The sequence below is a fragment of the Scyliorhinus torazame genome, chromosome 17, assembly GCF_047496885.1.
Source record: "Scyliorhinus torazame isolate Kashiwa2021f chromosome 17, sScyTor2.1, whole genome shotgun sequence".
Lineage (NCBI taxonomy): Eukaryota > Metazoa > Chordata > Chondrichthyes > Carcharhiniformes > Scyliorhinidae > Scyliorhinus > Scyliorhinus torazame.
In genome coordinates this window covers 160464832-160488750 of record NC_092723.1, presented here as the reverse complement: position 1 = coordinate 160488750, position 23919 = coordinate 160464832, and the positions used below count along the sequence as shown (strand labels likewise).

The 23919-nt window shown below is 45.7% G+C and overlaps 1 protein-coding gene across 1 annotated transcript in view; it reads right to left on the bottom strand.

Annotated features, from left to right (window-relative positions):
• Positions 1-869: 869 nt before the first annotated feature.
• Positions 870-23919, bottom strand: part of LOC140394326 (otoancorin-like) — a 104942-nt gene continuing 81892 nt past the window's right edge. Inside the window, exons 23-29 of the mRNA XM_072481502.1 lie at positions 20026-20213; positions 18149-18304; positions 12114-12256; positions 10819-10955; positions 6550-6647; positions 4749-4914; positions 870-3364 (exon numbers count right to left, since the gene is read on the bottom strand). Coding sequence (XP_072337603.1) covers positions 3297-3364; positions 4749-4914; positions 6550-6647; positions 10819-10955; positions 12114-12256; positions 18149-18304; positions 20026-20213 — 956 coding nt within the window. The 3' untranslated portion in view covers positions 870-3296. The remainder of the gene's footprint in view (positions 3365-4748; positions 4915-6549; positions 6648-10818; positions 10956-12113; positions 12257-18148; positions 18305-20025; positions 20214-23919) is intronic.

Below are 23919 nucleotides of genomic sequence, written 5' to 3'. Positions count from 1 at the left end.
AGCATGGGGCCCCACAGACAGTCAGGCATATCACCTTTTGGAGGTCACCCCCTATAATGGTGTTTGCCCTATAATGGTGTTTGCCCTAAAAAAGTAACACATGGTCAGCATTGTGGCACAGTGGTTAGCACTGCTGCCTGACGGGGCTGAGGGCCAGGGTTCGATCCCGGCCACGGGCCACTGTCTGTGTGGAGTTTGCACATTCTCCCCATGTCTGTGTGGGCCAACCCAAAAAGATTGTGGGGCAGCACGGTAGCCTTGTGGATAGCACAATTGCTTCACAGCTCCAGGGTCCCAGGTTCGATTCCGGCTTGGGTCACTGTCTGTGCGGAGTCTGCACATCCTCCCCGTGTGTGCGTGGGTTTCCTCCGGGTGCTCCGGTTTCCTCCCACAGTCCAAAGATGTGCAGGTTAGGTGGATTGGCCATGATAAATTGCCCTTCGTGTCCAAAATTGCCCTTAGTGTTGGGTGGGGTTACTGGGTTATGGGGATAGGGTGGCGGTGTTGACCTTGGGTAGGGTGCTCTTTCCAAGAGCCGGTGCAGACTCGATGGGCCGAATGGCCTCCTTCTGCACTGTAAATACTATGAAACTATGTGCAGGGTAGGTGTATTGGCCACGCTTAATTAGAAAAAAAGTATTGAGTACTCTAACTTAATTTTTAAAAAAATAACGCATTCGCTCAGCGTACTGGGCCCAGTCTTCTATATTCACGTCAAAAGCATCGATCTCCTGAAGAGAAGCATTTTCAAATCTGTGCTAACCTTGCTCCTCTGAAACGAGATTCAGCCGTGGTCTGGATGTCCAGCAGCGTCACCTGTAGTTCCCTTTTGTCCTTGTTGCCAGTATTGTAATCACGAGGAGTCACAATAAGGTTAGAGACAGAGTACTTTATTCCAACGTAAAGGAAAGCAAAGCCACAAAGCGGCGGGGTTTACAACCAATCCCAACTGGGACCATTTGAAAAGATGCCAGTTCCCTTCTGGGCCGGCTTTTACCTGGAGAAATTAACAAACCCCGCCGTTGGGCCTCCGCCCCTCAGTGGGGAAGCTCTGGGTTACATCACCCCATGAGGCAGAAGGTCATGGATCCAAATTCCACATTAGAGGCATGAGAACACAACCCAGACTGGCACTTGCCGTGTATTTTACACCTGGGGAGGTTCAATCCCATTCTTTAGATATGATTTAACAGCAGAAAAACAGTTAGTACAACAAAGAAACAAATGCAAAAAGTTTGAATGTTAAGCTATATTTACAGCATGATTTACAGGTCATCTCACATTTTCAGTTGTGATAAACTAATGATTATTTACAAGCATGCAGATGGAAGAGTTTGAGACTGCAAAGCTAAAGTCCATTTGCGTCTTCTGCCAACCTTTCAGATTTCAAATAGGTGGAAAAAAATCTTGTCCATCAGATTCTTAAATTGGAACAGTAAGTAGAAAGCATATCCATTTTGTCATCACTTGGTGGGGAATTGAAGGCAGTCCTGTGGGGAAGTGCATTCTCGATGTAGAAAGCCTGAATATTGTCGCACTTTCTGGGAGATGTCTATCTTTAAATGTTTGTAATGTTCTCTCAGATACTTTCGGAATAAAGTATATTTTTGTAAAAAAGGAAGGAAGAGCATTCTCAATTGGAAGCCACAAGATCTTTGTGCCCCAGACCAACCATTCTTTGCTGAGTGAGGTTACGGGCTGTTGATACTTCTATTAATACAATTATAGCTTTTAGTGTTAAAAACATCCTCTGGCTTACAACCCTCTCTGATCTCTGTATTCCTCCAACATTGGTCTTAAGCATCCTGGATTTGGGGCAGCATGGTGGTGCAGTGGGTTAGCCCTGCTGCCTCACGGCACCAAGGTCCCAGGTTCGATCCCGGCTCTGGGTCACTGACCGTGTGGAGTTTGCACATTCTCCCCGTGTTTGCGTGGGTTTCGCCCCCCACAACCCAAAGATGTGCAGGTTAGGTGGATTGGCCATGCTAAATTGCCCCTTAATTGGAAAAAATTAATTTTGTACTCCAAATTTTGTTTTTTAAAGCATCCCGGATTTAATCACTCCACCATTGGCAGTAATACCTTCAGCTGCTTTGGCCCCAGGTTCTGTGTAAGAAGGTCATGGGTTCAAACTCCATCCCAGAGACTTGGACACATAATCTAGGCTAAGGGTGTAATACTGAAGGAGTGCTGCACTGTTTTAATTTGCTGATTTGAGGAGGAGACTGAAAACCGAGGCTCCCTCTGCCGCCTCTAGTTGCAGAAATTAATTTAATAAATCTGGTAGTTTCTGGACCAACATCAGCAAACATCCATAAAATCTGTTTGTTTAGCAAGTTAAAAAAAAAATCCACTAACTGGATCACTAATGTACTTTAAGAAAGGAAATCTGCCATCCTTAACTGGTCTAGCATACATGTGACTTCAGATCCACCAATTAACTCTTAACTGGCCTCTGAAATGGCCTAGCAAGCCACTCAGTTCAGGGGCAATTAGGGATGGGTAACAAATGATGGCCTAGCCAGCAACACCCACATCCCATGAATGAATTAAAAAATCTAATATCCTTCAGGGAGAGAACCTGCCAACTTCCAAACCAACCCTCGTTTTGGCCTACACATGACTCCTGTGCTGGATTATGTAGCTGACTTTGAATACCCTCAAAACGACTAAGGATAAACAACACATGGCCATCATGGCCCACATCCAACATACAAATAAAAATCTTCCTAGTCTCTAGCTAGGCTGCAATCTGTTCCTGCTGCACTGACAAATGAAAATCATAATGAAAATCAAGAAGTGGTGGGCATTTCTGAGCACAAATATTGACATGTGTAATGATATCTAGTATATCATCTTTGTATATATGAATGATCAGGTAGAATAGTGTGCATGAAAGCATCCAGCCACTAGATGGAGTAAGAGCACATCTCACAACCCACATGGTGGTCCACGTGATTTGGAAGTGAGTTAGGAGAGAGGGTTGTAGACAGTTGTGTTTTTCAGTAGTTCTGTATATTGTAGTTATTTGATCTAATACTTAGCTTTTTCGGCATACTTAAGAATTCACAATTTATAGTGTAGTGTAAATAAATTGACTTTGGTTTCAGACAAAGTCTGCATGTTCTTTGTCGCAATTAATTTAAACAAACAAAGAACATCACAACATGCTCATTTAGCTCTCTGAAAACTCATTAACCTACTACTTTATAGTTTAGAAGTGATACATTCACACTTGTGTCTACACATTAGATACAATGGACAAATGTTGTGCATAATCATCAGTAAGTTGATCATCAGGCAATAAACAACATGGTAGAGGTTGCCCAAAGTAAGAAATAGTGTCCCCCACAGACAGTTGAACCTGTTAAGAGATGTAATTAGCACAAAAATGGTATTAGAAACACTATGGTATTAACCACTGCAACACAGAAATGTATCCTACAGAATAATAATTTCACAATTCTAGTACTTTGATTCTTTTAATATCCAAAATCAATTTATCTTTCATAATCCTAGAATCTTATAAACGCAGTCAAGGGGGTAATTTGACTCATTGGGTCTGTGCTGAGTCGTTCAGCACGCACCACTCCCCCTGCCTTTTCCCTATTTAAGTATACATCCAATTCTTTTTTGAAAGTTACTGTTGAATTTACTTCCATCACCCTTGTAGGTAATGCGTTCCAGATCATATCTGTTCATTTTATAAAACCATTAGCTGTTGATGGAGGCTCCAAGAACAACTTAGATTCATATGGTACATTTAAATGTAATAAAATATTACAGGGACATGTTCATGCAAACGTTGACACCAAGCCAAAAACAAAAAGGAGAAACATTAGGACTGGTGATGACCACCGGTGACCAAGAGCTTGGTCAGAGAGATGGGCTTTAAGAAGCATTTAAAGAAGGGGAGAGATGTGGAGAGATTTTGTGAGGGAATATCAGAATTTAAGGCAGAGTTAAAGGCACAGTCACCAATAGTGGAGCAATCAATGGCTGTCGGCCATGTGCAAAAGGCCAAAGTTGGAAGGACATATTTAAAAAAAAAATTTAGAGTGCCCAATTCTATTTTTTTCCAATTAAGGGGCAACTTAGCGTGGCCAATTCACCTATCCTACACAAACTTTTGGGTTGTTGGGGTGAGACCCACACAGACACGGGAGAATGTACAAACTCCACATGGACAGTGACCCAGGGCCGGGATCAAACCCGGGTCCTCGGCATCGTGAGGCAGCAGCGCTCACCACTGCGTCACCGTGCTGTCCAGAAGGACACATATATCTCAAGAGGGTTGTTGGGCTGGAGGAGATTACAGAGATAAGGAAAGAGAAGGCAATGGAGCGATGGTACATAAGGATGAGACATTTAAAGTGAAGAAACAATTAAAGTGGAGGCATTGCCAGACCAGGAGACAATGTAGGATAGTGAGCACAGAAGAGTGATGGATAAATGGGACTTGGTGCAAGTTAAGAGATAGGCTGCAGAGCTTTGGAAATTAATTTCAATTATGAGCCTGTTTTGTGCCTGTAGACACGAGAACATATCTGACAATAAGTTCAGGAATATCAGAAAGATGCACACACAGCAGGATATTCCCGTACCAGCCTCCCCGAACAGGCGCCGGAATGTGGCGACTAGGGGCTTTTCACAGTAACTTAATTGAAGCCTACTCGTGACAATAAGCGATTTTAATTTTCATTTCATTTCATATTTACAGTTCAGCTCAGACAGAGTTAAACACTCACCATCTATGGTTGGGGAAATAGAGGGCGGCATCTCAATTAAACCAGCTCCATTCACTGCTGCCTGCAGGCTGGAAATCTGTTTTGGGCTCAGTGCAGCTTTCTGGGACTCTGTGACAACGGCTGCATTCTCAGGTCCGAGTCTTGCTAGCTGCCTCGGGGAAAATTCCTATAAGAAAAACCACACATAAATTACTGGTATGTCGATCATGAATTAGAATTCAGCCGTGGCTCACTGGGTCTTGCTTCTGAGTCAGACGATTGTGTGTCTCACTCCAGAAACATGAGCACAATGTCCAGGCTGACACTCGCATTGCAGAACTAAGGGACTGCTGCATTGTTAGAGGTGCCACACTTCAGAGGTGTTGCTAGTAGAGAGAAACCTTGTCTGCCCTCTCGGGTGGACATAAAGATCCCATGGCACTATTTCTCCACACGCTGGGGGCAATTCGCCAAAATGGAGACTAAGTGTTTGCGCCGTCGTGAATGCCGTTGTGTTTCACGATGGCGTGAAACGGGTACAGGGACGGCCGAATCTATCCCCACAGGGGGCCAGCATGGTGCTGGAGCGGTTCACGCCACCCCAGCCTCCCTTCCCGGCACCAAATGGGTGCCGCGCCAACCAGCGCATACGCAGTTCGACCGCGGCAAGCTGCGCATGGGCAGGGGACCTCTTCAGCGCGCCGGCCCCGACTCAACATGGCAGGGACAGGTGGGCCCTGATCGGTGGGCCCCGATCACGGGCCAGACCCCATTGGAGGCCCCCCCCCCCGTGAAGGAGCGCTTTTCCCCGCCCCACAGGCCGCCCCCGACCCTTTGCGCAGAGTTCCCGCTGGCAGTGACCAGGGGTGAATGGCGTCGGCGGGACTCAGTCATATCCGCACAGTCGCTCGGCCCATCCAGGCCAGGGAATCGGCGGCCCCGCCGATTCCAGCGGCCCGCGGCCAGCGCGCGTCAAACGCACCGGCGCAAATGGCGTCAATTCTCTGCACCTTGGAGAATTGCCCACCGGCGCGAGGCTCGGAGAATCGCCCCCGCTATCTCTGACAACTTTCTAATTTGACATGCTTCTTTTTATATTTAGATAAGGGTTAGCTGCCCAATGGATATCTACACCCACTGTGCGGCAGTGTGGTGCTGAGCGCCACAGAAATGATTGCAGATCTGCGCTGTGTTTGATTTTCCCACTATGTTCAAATTACTCAATGTCTAGACTCTCCCATGTGAACTGGGCAACTTTACAAGTTATGAGGGGGGGATGCTGCCAATATGAGAGTGTACCTCAGAAACAATCATTTCTTTCTTGAGTGGGCCTTCAACCTACAGCCTTCTGATTCAGAGGCGGGAGTGCTACCCATCGAGGCCCAATTGACTCTTTGGAATGACAACATTATTACTCATCTTGTTTGTGTTAAAAAATTACCATCTTTATACATTCCCACCTCTCCATAATCTTCTTTCTTCCTCTTGAACAAAGTTTTAGGAAACCAGTGTACAGACATGAACCACCATCCCCTGTCCCATGGGATTGTCCTTTATCTATTGCCCGTGTCTGAGTGCTATGTGTGGCTATGTCCAGCGTTACCGAGCTAAGATGGCCAAATCCATTCGCACTGCTAGCCATACCTCACTAAATCACAAGGAGACAGAGTATCGTCAACATTAATCAAGTTGACATTCAGGTTTCAAATATATGCCTCTGTTAAAGCGAAGCTTCAATAATAATGGTCTTGATCCAATACCCAACCTCTGTTGACAGCAAGGTCAGGGTTTGGAGCAGCTGGATACGACTTTCTCTACTCACTTTAAATACTTCACTGGGCAGAGCAGCTATTGCCGCTGGCTGAAAGTAGGGCATCAGGTCTTCATTCAAGATCCTTATCTCTTCTTTGCTCATCCCAGCTGTGAAGGAGAGATGCACAATATACAGTGAGCAACCTAAACTCTAAGCAAGACCTGGCCATGGACCCTCCCTTGGTTGGATCAGTTACTTCTGGATGTTCAACAAGCCATTTTAATTAACTCTTATGCTGAAGTACAACAGATTATTTCAAGAGTGAGTTTTACTTGTGCACCACTTACAGATTTTCCCTCCTACTCGTGTGGAACATAAAAAAACAGCCCAGACCTGTTGGGTTAAATGGTCTTTTTTCAATTCATTCATGGGGTATGAGAGTCTTTGGCTGGGCCAGCATTTATTGCCCATCCTCGACTACCCTTGAACTGAGGGCAGATAAGAGTTAACCACATTGCTGTGGGTCTGGAATCACATGAAGGCCAGACCAAGGATAGCAGATTGCCTTCCCTAAAGAACATTAGTTTTTACAACAATAGTTTCATCGTCTTAATTTTAATTCCAGATTTTTTTATTGAATGAAAATTTCACCATCTGCTGTGGTGGGATTGGAACTTGGGTCCACAGTTCCATGGAATCCCTAATTGATTCTCTCACTCTCCCACCCATTGTGAACACTGAAACATTCCAACAGGGCATCTGACCGAGGCTAAATAAAGCATCATCCCTGGAACCACCCCAAACTGTACAACACGAGTTGGTCCAAGTTCCTACTGAGCCATGGATAAATGTTTTTTTAAATTATAAATAGAGCAATTTTGCAGACTTCTCCCCAACTTTAAACCTTCCCCTTTCTTACTCCAGGGACTGCAGTTCAGGTGGTTGTTTTCAGAGGCCAGTTGGTTGCAATGCTGTCCTCCACCTGACTAAACATCAATGCTTGATGTCTCTGAGCATGGATTCCCTCAAGAAGTGACCAGTGACAATAGGGCTCCTGTCATACCAAGGGCAGTCACTGAAATTAAATTATGCTTCATTGCTGTCTCAACATGCGCTAGTATTAGCCAGTCAGTTGTGGTGGTGCTATTAGAGGTTCATCTTAACCTATTCCACTCATTAAGAAACTGGAGTCTGGTACAATGTTGGCTTTCTACCTCAGATAGCTTGAACTCTCCACTGAACTGGATAGCGAGCAGTACTGGGCAGGATATAAAAACAATAGTACCCCTTCCCTAATCAAAATACTGCGGGATCACATGGTGGCACAGTGGTTGGCACTGCTGCCTCACAGCACCAGGGATCCAGGTTCAATTCGGCCTTGGGTGACTGTGTGGAGTTTGCACGTTCTCCCCATGTCTGCGTGGGTTTCCTCCGGGTGCTCCAGTTTTCTCCCACAGTCCAAAGATGTGCAGGTTAGGTGGATTGTGACAATGAAAAATAATTGTCCCTTAGTGTCCAAAGGTTAGGTGGGATTATGGGGTATAGGGCTGGTGATTGGCCTAGGCAGGGTGCTCTTTCGGAGGGCGGGTGCACCGAATTATCGCCTCCTGCACTGTAGGAATTCTAACACAAGGATACTGGAAATCTGGAGTAAGAAATGCTGGAAATACTCAGCAGTCAGGCAGCACCTGTGAAGAGAGAAAGCAAGTTAAAGTTTCACATTGATGACCGTTCATCAAAATGGGGGTTTCTATCCAGTTCCAAATACTCCCCAGTTACAACTACTCCCTCTAAAAATTGAGAATTAGTGAAGAAATCCATTTTAATGCCAAATATTTTTTAAAAATATAATCTTTATTGTCACAAGTAGGTTTACATTAACACTGCAATGAAGTTACTGTGAAAAGCCCCTAGTCACCACATTCCGGCACCTGTTCGGGTACACAGAGGGAACATTCAGAACGTGGGGCAGCACGGTAGCATAGCGGTTAGCGCAATTGCTTCACAGCTCCAGGGTCCCAGGTTCGATTCCCGGCTGGGTCACTGTCTGTGCGGAGTCTGCACATTCTCCCCGTGTGTGCGTGGGTTTCCTCCGGGTGCTCCGGTTTCCTCCCACAGTCCAAAGATGTGCAGGTTAGGTGGATTGGCCATGCTAAATTGCCCTTAGTGTCCAAAATTGCCCTTAGCGTTGGTTGAGTGGGGTTACTGGGTTATGGGGATAGGGTGGTGTGGGATTGGGTAGGGTGCTCTTTCCAAGAGCCGGTGCAGACTCGATGGGCCGAATGGCCTCCTTCTGCACTGTAAATTCTATGAAATGAACGTCCAAATGACCTAACAGCACGTCTTTCAGGACTTGTGGGAGGAAACCGGAGCACCCGGAGGAAACCCACTCAGATACGAGGAGAAGGTGCAGACTCCACACAGACAGTGACCCAAGCTGGGAATCGAACCTAGGACCCTGGAGCTGTGAAGCAACAGTGGTAACCACTGGCTACCATGCCGGTTCTTATATTTTATACTTTATTTCATTCATTTCAAATTCTGCTGTTGAATCGCAAATTGAAAGATCGACAGTCTCTATGCCAAAGGTCAGGTTTTCATATGTTTATACTGGATTTGCTTTAACACCTAAATGGGAGACTTGATCTTGCCATTTTGGGGGCATGTGTCACATTGAGTAATGTTTATCCGTGCAATGTGAGATGTCAGAATGGAGGTTGAGGCAGGGACTAGAGCCACAGAGGAGATGGTGAAATGGCCTTTTAACCATACTTAAAATCAAGAGTTGGTCGGTGGGTTGGCTGGAGTGTATATCCTCTGTTACTGCCCTTATCTTGTTGATTAACAAAGAGTATGTTTGGGTTCATTTAACGTACAACGGTTTGACTGTGTGAATTGATTCTTGGCTATAGGGAGAGGATTGTTCTCTGTATTAATACAAAACTTCACCTCCCTAATAGTATCCTTGCATGGGTTAGCCAATCATCTCCACCACTTGTTGCTGGTCCATGCCCATTACATTTCAAAGCTGTGTAATTCAGGTCAGTAATTCTGGAAGTCTGTAGGCTTGTGTTTCACACCAGGTAAAAAACCACTGCTGGGATCTCATGATAACTCAATGGGTTCACTTGTGTCCTTCAAGGAAACTTGTCTATTCTATATGTAACTTGATCTCCCATATGTGGTTGATTCAATTCTTCAAGGATACTTGGAGCGGAAAATTCCAGTATTACCCACACCCAAATTCACATTCCGAACTCTCTCTCACACTCCGATACACACATTCACAGACCGCACAGCACACTACACCCTCCCCATACCAACCAATGCACTCCTGCCCTCATCAACCATTGCACCCCACATCCACCAACCACTTTTCCCATCCCCAAAGCCAGGATAAAAGTTAACACAGCATAGGTTGGGGATTGAACCCAAAAGATCCTGTTGTGTATAACTCAGTAATAATACTGGAGTTATAAGGGCAGCACGGTGGTGCAGTGGTTAGCACTGGTGCCTCACAGCGCCGAGGTCCTAGGTTCGATCCCGGCTCTGGGTCACTGTCCATGTGGAGTTTGCACATTCTCTCTGTGTTTGCATGGGTTTCGCCCCCACAACCCAAAAAGATGTGCAGGGTAGGTGGATTGAACACGCTAAATTGCCCCTTAATTGGAAAAAATTTATTTTTAAAATAATACCGGAGTTATCCTTTTTTCTCCAATTAAGGGGCATTTTGCATGGCCATTCCACCTACCCTACACACCTTTGGGTTGTGTGAGTGAGACCCACGCAGACACGGAGAGAATGTGCAAACTCCACACGGGCAGTGACCCGGGGCCAGGATTGAACCCGGGTCCTCGGTGGCGTGAGGCAGTAATGTTAACCATTGCACCACCGTGGCACCCCTAGAGTTATTCACCTCTTCTGTTCCTAAGCTTCAATCTTTCCTCAATTAATTGTTATAGTCGTCTATTTTTTTATTTTGCAAACCAATTTTATATTTTTAAATTTTCTCCATCATTATGCACCATTTCAGTTTTTGCTTTTAAACCTTGCTTAATTCCCTCCCATTAAAAAAAAATCCAACTGCTCTTTGTCCCCTTTGAGGGGGTGTTTTGAGATTTATCTCCTGCTATGTCCATCAGGAGATTAAGTGGAAGGATTGAATCTGTCACTGAGAAAATGATGTATGGAGGGGAATGAGCTTTGATCGGATCAATTACTTCTTGCCATTCCTTGATCTCTTAAATCCTGAAACTCCATTGCTACTTACTTTTCTACCCTTTAGGCTATTCCTTCACAATGCTTTCCTTCGCTCCCACACATGCTCACCAATCTAACCTGCTATTGTTCCAAACTCCTGAAGATTGAAGTGGCACCAATCTTCGACATTTCCAAAACTGTTTCTGGCTTTCTTTAGCAATTCCTGGAGGACCTCCACCTTGCAGACAATCTCGCCAATCCTCACAGCTGCAGCACTGCAGGCAACACAACAGTTGAGTGTAATTTAACAGCTAGGGTAAAATTTAAGAACCGTCAGGGTGCACCCAGAAGCCATGGATTCAAACCCAATCATAGCACACTGTGAAAATGAACTCAGTAATCTGGGCATAGGCACCAGAGAATGAGAATAAAAAAGGTACCTTTGGATGCAAAAATAAAACCATAGTCTCTGCTGCTTCTAGCATGTGAGCGGAGGTCACTCACCCAGACCACCTGCCCCTCTTTCAGAATTAGACTCGTGGTTGAGTTGAGTCGAAGACTGGGGGCTGGCATAATTTAAAAATTAGAGGAAGATCTTTCAGGAGTGAAATTAGAAAATACTTCTACACACAAACTCTCTTCCGCAAAAGGCAATTGATTCCCACAAGGAAAAAATAGTAAAACAGGGAAATAGGAAAAGTGGTCTGGACTGGTATTGTAGACTTTGAAATGGAACACCAGTAAAACAGGGAAATAAGAATACTAGTTTGAACTGAAAGAGAAAATGCTGGAAAACCTCAGCAGGTCTGGCAGCATCTGTAGGGAGAGAAGGAGCTAATGTTTCGAGTCCGATGACTCTTTGCCAAAGCTCGTTTGCCTTTGTCAAAACTAGTTTGAACTGCCAGACCAATTGCTAATTTGGTTGAGATATGATATTAAGGTATTTGGGTCAGAGGTGGGCACATAGAGTTCGGTTGCAGATCAGGGCTGATCGTATTGAATGGTGGAACAGGCTCAAGGGGCTGAATAGCTCCTCTTGCTTCTATAAGCGACTGCACACGCTGACCACCATTCCCAATAAGTCCTTCAGGGATGGGAACCTGCCACCTCCACCCAGTCTTACCCACATGGGATTCGTGTGGCTGAACCCAAATAGGCAGAGTACGAGGGCCCCCGGGTCAGTTCATAAAAAATGTAAAGTCACAAGAAGCCAAAAACAAAACAAGGAGGACTTTTCCTACAGCTGTGTCCGGAGATGGATGTATATTTCTCACAGATCACATTACATATACACTGTAAATCAAGAGTATCCCACATGTCCCCTGTTTTCAGAGATTTCAAAAATGACATTAACCAAAAAAAAAATTAAATCCCCATTCCATGCTCCCAATAAACCATTAGACACGCTGTTGATTGTGTAAAATCGGCTCTACCTGTAGGTGGCAGCACTCAAGGAGTTGACTTCATGGTCATTCATGGCACACAGCAAGCTCCCTGATCCCACTAGGTCCCATCCTTTCATAGCATCAACAGTCAGACCAGAATCTTGCAGAAAGACTTCCAAAATAGATCGAGCCTGTCAAGAAAGAAGCCTTAATTATACAACAGTAAGAAAACAACATAAAGAGCTTCAGAGTGTATAAATCAGACAACATTTAACCTGCATAAGGAAATATTAGGACTGATGACAAAGAGCAGAGGTAGGTTTTAAGGAACATTTTAAAAGGAGGGGTAAAGAGAGGTGGGGTGGGATGGAAAGGTTTAACAAACAAATTCTAGAGCTAAGGAACTGGCAGCTGAAAGAATCACCAATGGTGGACCAATTAAAATTGTGGATGCACATGAGGCCAGAATTAAGGGGGTGCGGAGATTTAAGGGGGTGCGGAGATTTCAGAGGGTTGTGGGTTGGAGGGGATTATTACAGAGATAGGGAGGGGCGAAGCCATGAAAATGAAAGGCTGAGGATTTAAAAAAATGCAATGACTATACTTTAGTTTTTATATAAACTGACTGGAAATATCCCCACTGAGGACTGGGTTTCTATGAAACTCAGGGTATACTTTGGTTCACCCATTTTGTCCCAAATTTCATCCAATATCATTAAACCTCGCATGCTCAAACAGTGAAGGCCAACAGATCTCTGGGGAAAGAGGTGGTTGCTCTGGATTACCTCACTGTCCAACCAATTGTGTCGTATGTCTGAGGATTGCCTGTAGTCAGAATTCAGCACCTCATGGCATCCAGGTTAACTGGTTGCTTTCAACAGAAGGCATGATTAACACGTCTGCTTCACACAGTTTCCCTGTGATGATTCAGTAAAACGGGGCTTAATTCCCTCATTTGCTATGAAATAATTTTTATAATAATATTAACTTTCCTCATTGAATAACTGATTTTATGCTGCTTCCATCCTTTTGGCAAGAGGAAAATAGTTATCAATAAAATTGAGAAAATGGCTTTTTCTTTCTAGATTAAAAAAAATTGCACCAAATATTTGCCTAAAAATAAACAGATCCCTTAGAAAATAAGTCTCGTGTGGGCAACTATCATACTTGGCTTTAGTTTTTTTTTTTAAAAGCCCTGTGATTATAGAAAACATAGAAAAAACACAGAACAGTATAGCACAGAACAGGCCCTTCGGACCTCGATGTTGTGCCGAGCCTTGTCTGAAACCAAGATCAAGCTATCCCATTCCCTGTCATTCTGGTGTGCTCCATGTGCCTATCCAATAACCGCTTGAAAGTTCCTAAAGTGTCTGACTCCACTATCACAGCAGGCAGTCCATTCCACACCCTAACCACTCTCTGGATAAAGAACCTACCTCGGACCTTCCTCCTATGAACCTTATAGTGAACCTCCTATGAACCTCCTTGTAACAGCTTCATCCACCCGAGGAAATAGTCTCTGAACGTCCACTCTATCTATCCCCCTCATCATCTTATAAACCTCTATTAAGTCGCCTCTCATTCTCCTCCGCTCCAAAGAGAAAAGCCCTAGCTCCCTCAACCTTTCCTCATAAGACCTATCCTGCAAACCAGGCAGCATCCTGGTAAATCTCCTTTGCACCCTTTCCAATGCTTCCACATCCTTCCTATAGTGAGGTGACCAGAACTGCACACAATACTCCAAATGTGGTCTCACCAGGGTCATGTATAGTTGCAGCATAACCCCGCGGCTCTTAAACTCAAGCCCCCTGTTAATAAGCACTAACACACTATAGGCCTTCTTCACGGCTCTAACCACTTGAGTGGCAACCTTCAGAGATCTGTGACATGAACCCCAAGATCTCTCTGTTCCTCCACATTCCTCAGAACCCTGCCGTTGACCCTGTAATCCGCATTCAAAATTTTCCTACCAAAATGAACCACCTCGCACTTAGCAGGGTTAAACTCCATCTGCCATTTTTCGGCCCAGCTCTGCATTCTATCAATGTCTCTTTGCAGCCTACAACAGCCCTCCACCTCATCCACTACTCCACCAATCTTGGTGTCATCAGCAAATTTACTGACCCACCCTTCAGCCCCCTCCTCCAAGTCATTGATAAAAATCACAAATAGCAGAGGACCCAGCACTGATCCCTGTGATACACCGCTGGTAACTGGTCCCCAGTCTGAACATTTTCCATCCACCACCACCCTCTGTCTTCTATGTGATAGCCAGTTACTTATCCAATTGGCCAAATTTCCCTCTATCCCACACCTCCTTACTTTCTTCATGAGCCGACCATGGGGAACCTGATCAAACGCCTTACTAAAATCCATGTATACGACATCAACTGCTCTACCTTCATCGACACGCTTAGTTACCTCCTCAAAGAATTCAATCAAATCTGTAAGGCAAGACTTACCCTTCACAAATCCGTGTTGACTATCCCGGATTAAGCTGCATCTTTCCAAATGGTCATAAATCCTATCCTTCAGGACCTTTCCATCAACTTACCGACCACCGAGATTGAGCATTTGGCTCAGATCCGGTATGTCTCTCTTGTGGGGACCATGAATTCGATTCAATTTGAATTAGTTTTTTGGAGCAGGCGAGGAGCTGGATTAGGGGTTCGCCCCTGACCCACACTCTGAGCCCTGGCTTGGTAACTCAGAAAAGGAAATTTAAAAAAAAACTTACCGACCACCGAAGTAAGACTAACCGGCCTATAATTACCAGGGTCATTCCTATTTTCTTTCTTGAACAGAGGAACATATTCGACACGATCCAGTCCTCTGGCACTATCCCCGTGGACAGTGAGGACCCAAAGATCAAAGCCAAAGGCTCTGCAATCTCATCCCTTGCCTCCCAAAGAATCCTAGGATATATCCCATCTGGCCCAGGGGATTTGTCGACCCTAAGGTTTTTCAAAATTGCTAATACATCCTTCCCCAGAACATCTACCTCCTCCAGCCTACCCACCTGTATCACACTCTCATCCTCAAAAACATGGCCCCTCTCCTTGGTGAACACTGAAGAAAAGTATTCATTCAACGCCTCTCCTATCTCTTCTGACTCCATGCACAAGTTCCCACTACTGTCCTTGACCGGCCCTACCCTCACCCTGGTCATTCTTTTACTTCTCACATAAGAGTAAAAAGCCTTGGGGTTTTCCTTGATCCGCCCCGCCAAGGACTTCTCATGCCCCCTCCTAGCTCTTCTAAGCCCTTTTTTCAGCTCATTCCTTGCTACCTTGTAACTGTCAAGTGACCCAACTGAACCTTGTTTTCTCATCCTTACATACGCTTCCTTTTTCCTCTTGACAAGACATTCAACCTCTTTTGTGAACCATGATTATATGAAGGGATGGTTTACTGTTGTGAGAAGGGCTATATCCCATTGCACTTCAGTGTAACTGCTTGTTTTCACCCTCGCTAGAAAATGCGAGAGCACAATCATGCCTGGCTGTGATCCTCTCATGGTTAAATAGCCATCTCACAATAATCATACCGGGATATATTATGAGAATAGATTGCATAGATTAGTTTTGCATACTCCTGCTTATTGAAAACCAAGGCGTGATATTAATGAGGTGTTTGAGATGATTAAAGTATTTGATCGAGTAGATGGAGAGTAACTATTTCCTCTGGGGGAATCCAGAACATAAGAGCATAACCTTAAAATTGGACCCAGGGGTGATGGGATGATGTTAGAAAGCATCTCTTCACACAAAGCATTGTGGAAATCTGGAACTCTTTCGCCCCCAAAAATAGATTGAAGCAGAGTTCTGTTCTGATGAAACATTACCTTTGACTCTCAGTCCAGAGATGGATAGATTTTTGTTAGGCAAGTGCACAAACGGATATGGAACAAAAGTAGGTAGATGGAGTTGAAATGTAGATCGGTCATGATTTAACTGAATCGCAGAAAAGAACCAAAGGGCTGACTGGCCTCCTTCAGTTCCTATGTCCCCCTAATCTCTTTAGCGTGGGCGCGTAGTATTCTTGTTTCCGATTCACAAGTTTCCAGGTTCATAATCCCACTTCAGGACTTGAATACCAAGGTCCACACTGGCACTCCAATGCAATGCACAGGCAGCACGGTTGCACAAGTGGATAGCACTGTGGCTTCACAGCGCCAGGGTCCCAGGTTCGATTCCCTGCTGGATCACTGTCTGTGCGGAGTCTGCATGTTCTCCCCGAGTCTGCGTGGGTTTCCTCCGGGTGCTCTGGTTTCCTCCCACAGTTCAAAGACGTGCATGTTAGGTGGGTTGACCATGCTAAATTGCCCTTGGTGACCAAAAAGGTTAGGAGGGGTTATTGGGTTACAGAGATAGGGTGGAAGTGAGGGCTTAAGTGGGTCGGTGCAGACTCGATGGGCCGAATGGCCTCCTTCTGCACTGTATGTTCTATGTCAGAGGAGACATCTTTCAAATGAGACATCAATGCTGAGGCTCCATTTTCCTGCACAAGTGGATGTGAAAGATCCCATGGCACTCTTTCAAAAAGAGAAGGGGAGTTAATCCTCGTGTCCTGGCCAATATTTATCCTTCACCAACATCACAAATAAACTGTGGCGTCACAGTGACGCAGTGGTTAGCACTGCTGCCTCGCGCCGCTGAGGACCAGGGTTCAATCCCGGCCCCGGGTCACTGTCTGTGTGGAGTTTGCACATTCTCTCTGTGTTTGCGTAGGTTTCGCCCCCACAACCCAAAGATGTGCAGGGTAGGTGGATTGGCCACGCTAAATTGCCCCTTAATTGGAAAAAATGAATTGGATACTCTAAATTTATAAGAAAAATAGTGGATAGCTATTCAGCAGAGCGTGTTCGGAGTATACTTTTAAAACATGGCAAAGTTTCCCACATCCCCAGACAGGTCTCGAGTTTGATTACCAGGCCTTCATTCAGAGTTTATTGATCTCAGCCAGTCCAACAGCTTCACTGGGCAGATTCAGTGGCAGTTAGGAAGGCAAATGCAATGTTAGCATTCATGTCGAGAGGGCTCGGATACAAGAGCAGGAACGTACTGTTGAAGCTGTTTAAGGCTCTGGTCAGAGTCCATTTGGAATATTGTGAACAGTTTTGGACCCAGCATCTAGGAAGGATGTGCTGGCCTTGGAAAGTGTCCAGAGGAAGTTCACAAGAATGATTCTTGGAATTAAGACCTTATGATATAAGGAGCTGTTGAGGACTCTGGGTTGTAGTAGAAGGATGAGGGGGGTGGGATCTCATGAAGCTTTTTTTCAAGGGGCAATTTAACAATGCCAATCCAGCTAACCTGCACATTTTGGGAGGAAACCGGAGCACCCGGAAGAAACCCATGGAGACACAGGGAGAATGTGCAAACTCCACACAGGTAGTGACCCAAGGCTGAAACTTACAGAATACTGAGAGGCCTAGATAGAGTGAATATGGAGAGGATGTTTCCACTAGTAAGAGAAACTAAAACCTGAGGGCACAGCCTCAGACTGAGGGGACGATCCTTTAAAACAGAGATGAGGAGGAATTTCTTCAGCCACAGGGTGGTGAGTCTTTGGAATTCTTAGCCGCAGAAGGCTGTGGAGGCCAAGTCACCGAGTGTCTTTAAGGCAGAGATAGATAGGTTTGATTAGTAAAGGGATCATGGGTTAAGGGGAGAAAGCTGAAGAATGGGATGTGAAACATATCAGCCATGATTGAATGACAGAGCAGACTTGATGGGCGGAATGGCCTAATTCTGCTCCTATGTCTTATGGGCCCGCGCGCGGGGCCTCAGTGGCAGTAATCAAGCAAGGTTCTCACCCACATTCACCAGCCTGGGAGCTGTCCGGGAAGGGGTAGACAAGGACTAGATGAGGCTTGCTTTCATGGTATTTCCCTGGTGGAACTGCCCTTCTTGGCTTCCAGATGAATAGTATCCTGGGGGTGTATCAACAACCGAGGAACCTTCCCTCTCCCAGCTATGAAAGCAAATTTCTTTATTGTATGCAACCCCTCCTGAAAATAAAATTACGATGGTCCCCAAGTTTCTTGGCTGACTCCCGTGTGATTGAAGACATTCCTTTACCTGCGTTGGAGTCCACTCTGTCTGTTGGCTCAGGACAGTGATGGTGTCGATGGAAACAAGCTCCAGCTCTTTGATTTCACTCTCGCTGAGAGCCAATGCAATGCGCCCAAGTGCGACGACCTGGTATTTCTTCCAACTTCGAACTGGGCCCCAAGCCTTGTGAAAGGACAATTAGTATTTGTGAACATGAAGTTGCTACTGGCCCCTCACCAAAATGAAAACACTTCATGCACCATTCAACACATCACCATTACAGGGGAATGTCACATCCATATTACAGGAGCTGCACTGGTCTTGTGGAAGCAGAGCAGACTATCCCACAGCAGTTAAAGTAAAGTTGCCCCTTCCCAGAGGATGATAGGCTGCTTTCTCCTTTGAGGGGAAGAGCTAACTGGTGGTGATTTAACCTGAGGATCACCACACCTCAGGCGAGGGGCAAGGTCATAGAACAGTGCAGAAGGCGTCTACACTGACCCACTGAAAGAGCACCCTACTTAAGCCCACGACTTCACCCTATACCCGTAACCCAGTAACCCCACCTACCCTTTTTGGACACTAAGGGGCAATTTATGCTGGCCAGTCGACATAATCTGCCTAACTTTGGACTGTGGGAGGAAACCGGAGTACCCGCAGGAAACTCAGGCAGACACGGGGAGAAAGTGCAAACTCCATACACACAGTCACCCGAGGCCGGAATTGAACCCAGGTCCCTGGAGGTGTGAGGCGCTGTTGGCCTTGTTCCGCAACACAAACCAGCTGTCCAGCCAATTTAGCTAATCCAGCCCCCAATCCCACAACATCAGCCAGGCTGAATCAGGCTCACCTCCTCCACCTCTCTCCCGTCAGATTCCAACCCTCAGCAAACTTCAATTCATCCTAGACTCTGTAGATCCGTGCCCTAACTCATACCAGGTCCATTCATCCATCACCCCTGTGTTCACTTTAACCCCCCCCCCCCGCACCCACGCCCACGCCATTCACTCCTGATTAAGCAACATCTTGATTTTAGATTTCCCATCCTTCCATAGTCCTCATTTTCCAATTAGGCACGGTACAACCTTCTGGACAACTTCAGACTGTGATCTCACTTCCCCACCTCCACCTTCACCTCATTTTAATTTCTATCAATTTATTTTCATTTCTTCCATTGATCTGTTTTTCTCTCACCATTGTTTCCCCCCCCCCCCCCCCCCCCCCCTCCCTCCCCCACCCCACTTGGGCCATCTGTTCCTAGTTGGCCTTAGACACACTGCTCACCTTTATTCTGCCATACACACATTCTAATCTCTTTATGTGCCACTATTAGCGTCCTTTTTAACCTTAATCACATACATTTACATTCCTTTTGTCTTTCTGTCCGCAACATCTTTGTCAATCTCCACCTATCACTGGCCCCGACCCAGCCCCACTGCTCCACACCTCACCCTCCCACAACATATAATTCTAACCCTAACTCTTTCCACCTTTGATAAAGAGTCAGCCAGACTCAAAATATTAGCTCCGTTCTCTCTCCATAGGTGCTATCAGACCTGCTGAGGTTGTCCAGTATTTTCTATTTTCATTTCAGATTCCAGCATCCGCAGTAATTTGCTTTTAACTCTCGAAGACCTCTGCACTCCTCTATTTCTGGCCTTTTTTAGCACCCCTGATTCCCATCACTCCACCATTGTTTGGCCATGCCTTTAGCTCCTGGGCTCCAAGCTCAGGAATCCCCTACTAAATCCCTCTATTTTCCTCCTCCGTTAAGATGCTCATTAAAATCTTAACCTCTCCTAATGTTGCTCAGTGCAAAGTGCCTTGGGATATTGTACTATCCTAAAGGTGCTGTACAAATTGCTGTGCAAGTTGCAATGAGTTGTGTTGATGTGCTCACGTACCCTCTTGGCTTTGTCCTTTAGAGCTGCGAGCTGCATCATATTGAAACTCTTCAGGGCACCGAGGAGTTCGACACTTTTTACGAAAGTCTGTGCGGACATGCAGTTCAGCTCTTGGACTGACCAGAATGAGTTGGCATCAGCCAGCTTGAGTATGTGATCAAAGGAAGGTTCTCTTACACTGCTGCAATCTGCAGGAAAACAGAACAGGGGCGACATTTCAACACTTCAGAACTCTGAACCTTTGAACATGATTCAGAAAAATATTAAATTCAACATGCATCTTTAACAATCAATCAATAGAAAATAATTGGAAGCAGCCAAAGTGGATTTAAGAAAGGAAGCATAAAACCATTGAAAACGCATTGAAAATGAAGTGAGAATGGAGAATATCTAAAGTGGGTGACTGACTCACGAGCACGTGTTGGAAATGACTGCAGAAAGTCATGATTCCCCCCATGGGTAGAAGATGAAACGTAAAAGATTTCGGATAAGGAGCAAGAGCAAAATGTCAATGTTTCAACAACCAAAACAGAGGCTATGAATTCACTGAGTGGTTGAAACAAGGGGTGTGATTTAACGGGGAAAAAATGGGACTTCGATGTTGTGGCCGTTTCGGAGACATGGATAGAGCAGGGACAGGAATGGTTGTTGCAGGTGACGGGGTTGAGATATTTCAGTAAGCTCAGGGAAGGTGGTAAAAGAGGGGGAGGGGTGGCATTGTTAGCCAAGGACAGTATTACAGTGGCAGAAAGGATGTTTGATGAGGACTCGTCTACTGAGGTAGTATGGGCTGAGGTTAGAAACAGGAAAGGAGGGGTCACCCTGTTAGGGGTTTTCTACAGGCCTCCGAAAAGTTCCAGAGATGTAGAGGAAAGGATTGCAAAGATGATTCTGGATAGGAACGAAAGCAACAGGGTAGTTGTTATGGGGGACTTTAACTTTCCAAATATTGACTGGAAACGCTATAGTTCGAGTAGTTTAGATGAGTCCGTTTTTGTCCAATGTGTGCAGGAGGGTTTCCTGACACAGTATGTAGATAGGCCAACGAGAGGCGAGACCATATTGGATTTGGTACTGGGTAATGAACCGGGACAGGTGTTAGAGTTGGAGGTAGGTGAGCACTTTGGTGATAGTGACCACAATTCGATTACGTTTACTTTAGTGATGGAAAGGGATAGGTGTATACCGCAGGGCAAGAGTTATATCTGGGGGAAAGGCAACTATGATGCGATGAGGCAAGACTTAAGATGCATCGGGTGGAGTGGAAAACTGCAGGGGATGGGCACAATGGAAATGTGGAGCTTGTTCAAGGAACAGCTACTGTGTGTCCTTGATAAGTATGTACCTGTCAGGCAGGAAGGAGGCTTATGTAAAGATGAGACATGAAGGTTCAGTTAGGGCGCTCAAGAGTTACAAGTTAGCTAGGAAGGACCTAAAGAGAGATCGAAGAAGAGCCAGGAGGGGACATGAGAAGTGTTTGGCAGGTAGGATCAAGGATAACCCTAAAGCTTTCTATAGATATGTCAGGAATAAACGAATGACTAGGGTAAGAGTAGGGCCAGTCAAGGACAGTAGTGGGAAGTTGTGCTTGGAGTCCGAGGAGATAGGAGAGGGGCTAAATGAATATTTTTCATCAGTATTCACACAGGAAAAAGACAATGTTGTCGAGGAGAATACTGAGATTCAGGCTACTAGACTAGAAGGGCTCGAGGTTCATAAGGAGGAGGTGTTAGCAATTCTGGAAAGTGTGAAAATAGATAAGTCTCCTGGGCCGGATGGGATTTATCCTAGGATTCTCTGGGAAGCTAGGGAGGAGATTGCTGAGCCTTTGGCTTTGATCTTTAAGTCATCTTTGTCTGCAGGAATAGTGCCAGAAGACTGGAGGATACCAAATGTTGTCCCCTTGTTCAAGAAGGGGAGTAGAGCCAACCCCGGTAATTATAGACCAGTGAGCCTCACTTCTGTTGTGGGCAAAATCTTGGAAAGGTTTATAAGAGATGGGATGTATAATCATCTGGAAAGGAATAATTTGATTAGAGATAGTCAACACGGTTTTGTGAAGGGTAGGTCGTGCCTCACAAACCTTATTGAGTTCTTTGAGAAGGTGACCAAACAGGTGGATGAGGGTAAAGCAGTTGATGTGGTGTATATGGATTTCAGTAAAGCGTTTGATAAGGTTCTCCACGGTAGGCTACTGCAGAAAATACGGAGGCATGGAATTCAGGGTAATTTAGCAGTTTGGATCAGAAATTGGCTCGCTGGAAGAAGACAAAGGGTGGTGGTTGATGGGAAATGTTCAGACTGGAGTCTAGTTACTAGTGGTGTACCACAAGGATCTGTTTTGGGGCCACTGCTGTTTGTCATTTTTATAAATGACCTGGAGGAGGGCATAGAAGGATGGGTGAGTAAATTTGCAGATGACACTAAAGTCGGTGGAGTTGTGGACAGTGCGGAAGAATGTTACAAGTTACAGAGGGACATAGATAAGCTGCAGCACTGGGCTGAGAGGTGGCAAATGGAGTTAAATGCAGAAAAGTGTGAGGTGATTAATTTTGGAAGGAATAACAGGAAGACAGAGTACTGGGCTAATGGTAAGATTCTTGGCAGTGTGGATGAGCAGAGAGCTCTCGGTGTCCATGTACATAGATCCCTGAAAGTTGCTACTCAGGTTGAGAGGGTTGTTAAGAAGGCATACGGTGTGTTAGCTTTTATTGGTAGAGGGATTGAGTTTCGGAGCCATGAGGTCATGTTGCAGCTGTACAAAAGTCTGGTGCGGCCACATTTGGAGTATTGCGTGCAATTCTGGTCGACGCATTATAGGAAGGATGTGGAAGCATTGGAAAGGGTGCAGAGGAGATTTACCAGAATGTTGCCTGGTATGGAGGGAGGATCTTATGAGGAAAGGCTGAGGGACTTGAGGCTGTTTTCGTTAGAGAGAAGAAGGTTAAGAGGTGACTTAATTGAGGCATACAAGATGATCAGAGGATTGGATAGGGTGGACAGTGAGAGCCTTTTCCTCGGATGGTGATGTCTAGCATGAGGGGACATAGCTTTAAATTGAGGGGAGATAGATATAAGACAGATGTCAGAGGTAGGTTCTTTACTCAGAGAGTAGTAAGGGCGTGGAATGCCCTGCCTGCAACAGTAGTGGACTCGCCAACACTAAGGACATTCAAATGGTCATTGGATAGACATATGGACGATAAGGGAATAGTGTAGATGGGCTTTAGAGTGGTTTCACAGGTCGGCGCAACATCGAGGGCCGAAGGGTCTGTACTGCGCTGTAATGTTCTATGTTCTAACAGACCCCTTTTGGCACATTTACCGGGGTGTTTCCCAGCGCCTGTATCGCCGAGAATGACTCCACTATTAAGCGGGACTCTTTTTTGGCCTCGATGAGGAATGCCCCGCCAAGGCACACTTACCTTCATTTCCATTTCTAACTGCTGCCCTGTTCTTTTCACCCCCTCAGACTCGCCACTGCAGCCTCCGGACCCCCCCAATGGTCCAGCATACTTGGTCGGGGGTCCTCGAACCCGTCCACCCCAGCTCATAAGGGTAAGGCACCCCAGGCCACATCCCTGACACAGGCAACCTGGCACCCAGGCATCTTGGCACTGCCAGGCTGACATCATTAAGGTGGCACTGCCAGGATGCCCAGGTGGCAGCGGGAGTGTCAAGTGCCCAGAGCCTGACCACCCAGGGTCTCCGATGGCCTGGGAAACGCCTCTCCCCCATAAGCTGTTACACCTGGTCCACGTTTGTGAGGACCAGTGCTAAATGGCGCCATGGCGCAATCTCCCAGGCACAAGTATTCGTCCCCAGGCCTCGGGAGCACGGGCGCCGACATATTTAAGTGAACCCAACCACTCATTTAAATATGTAAACCTGGAT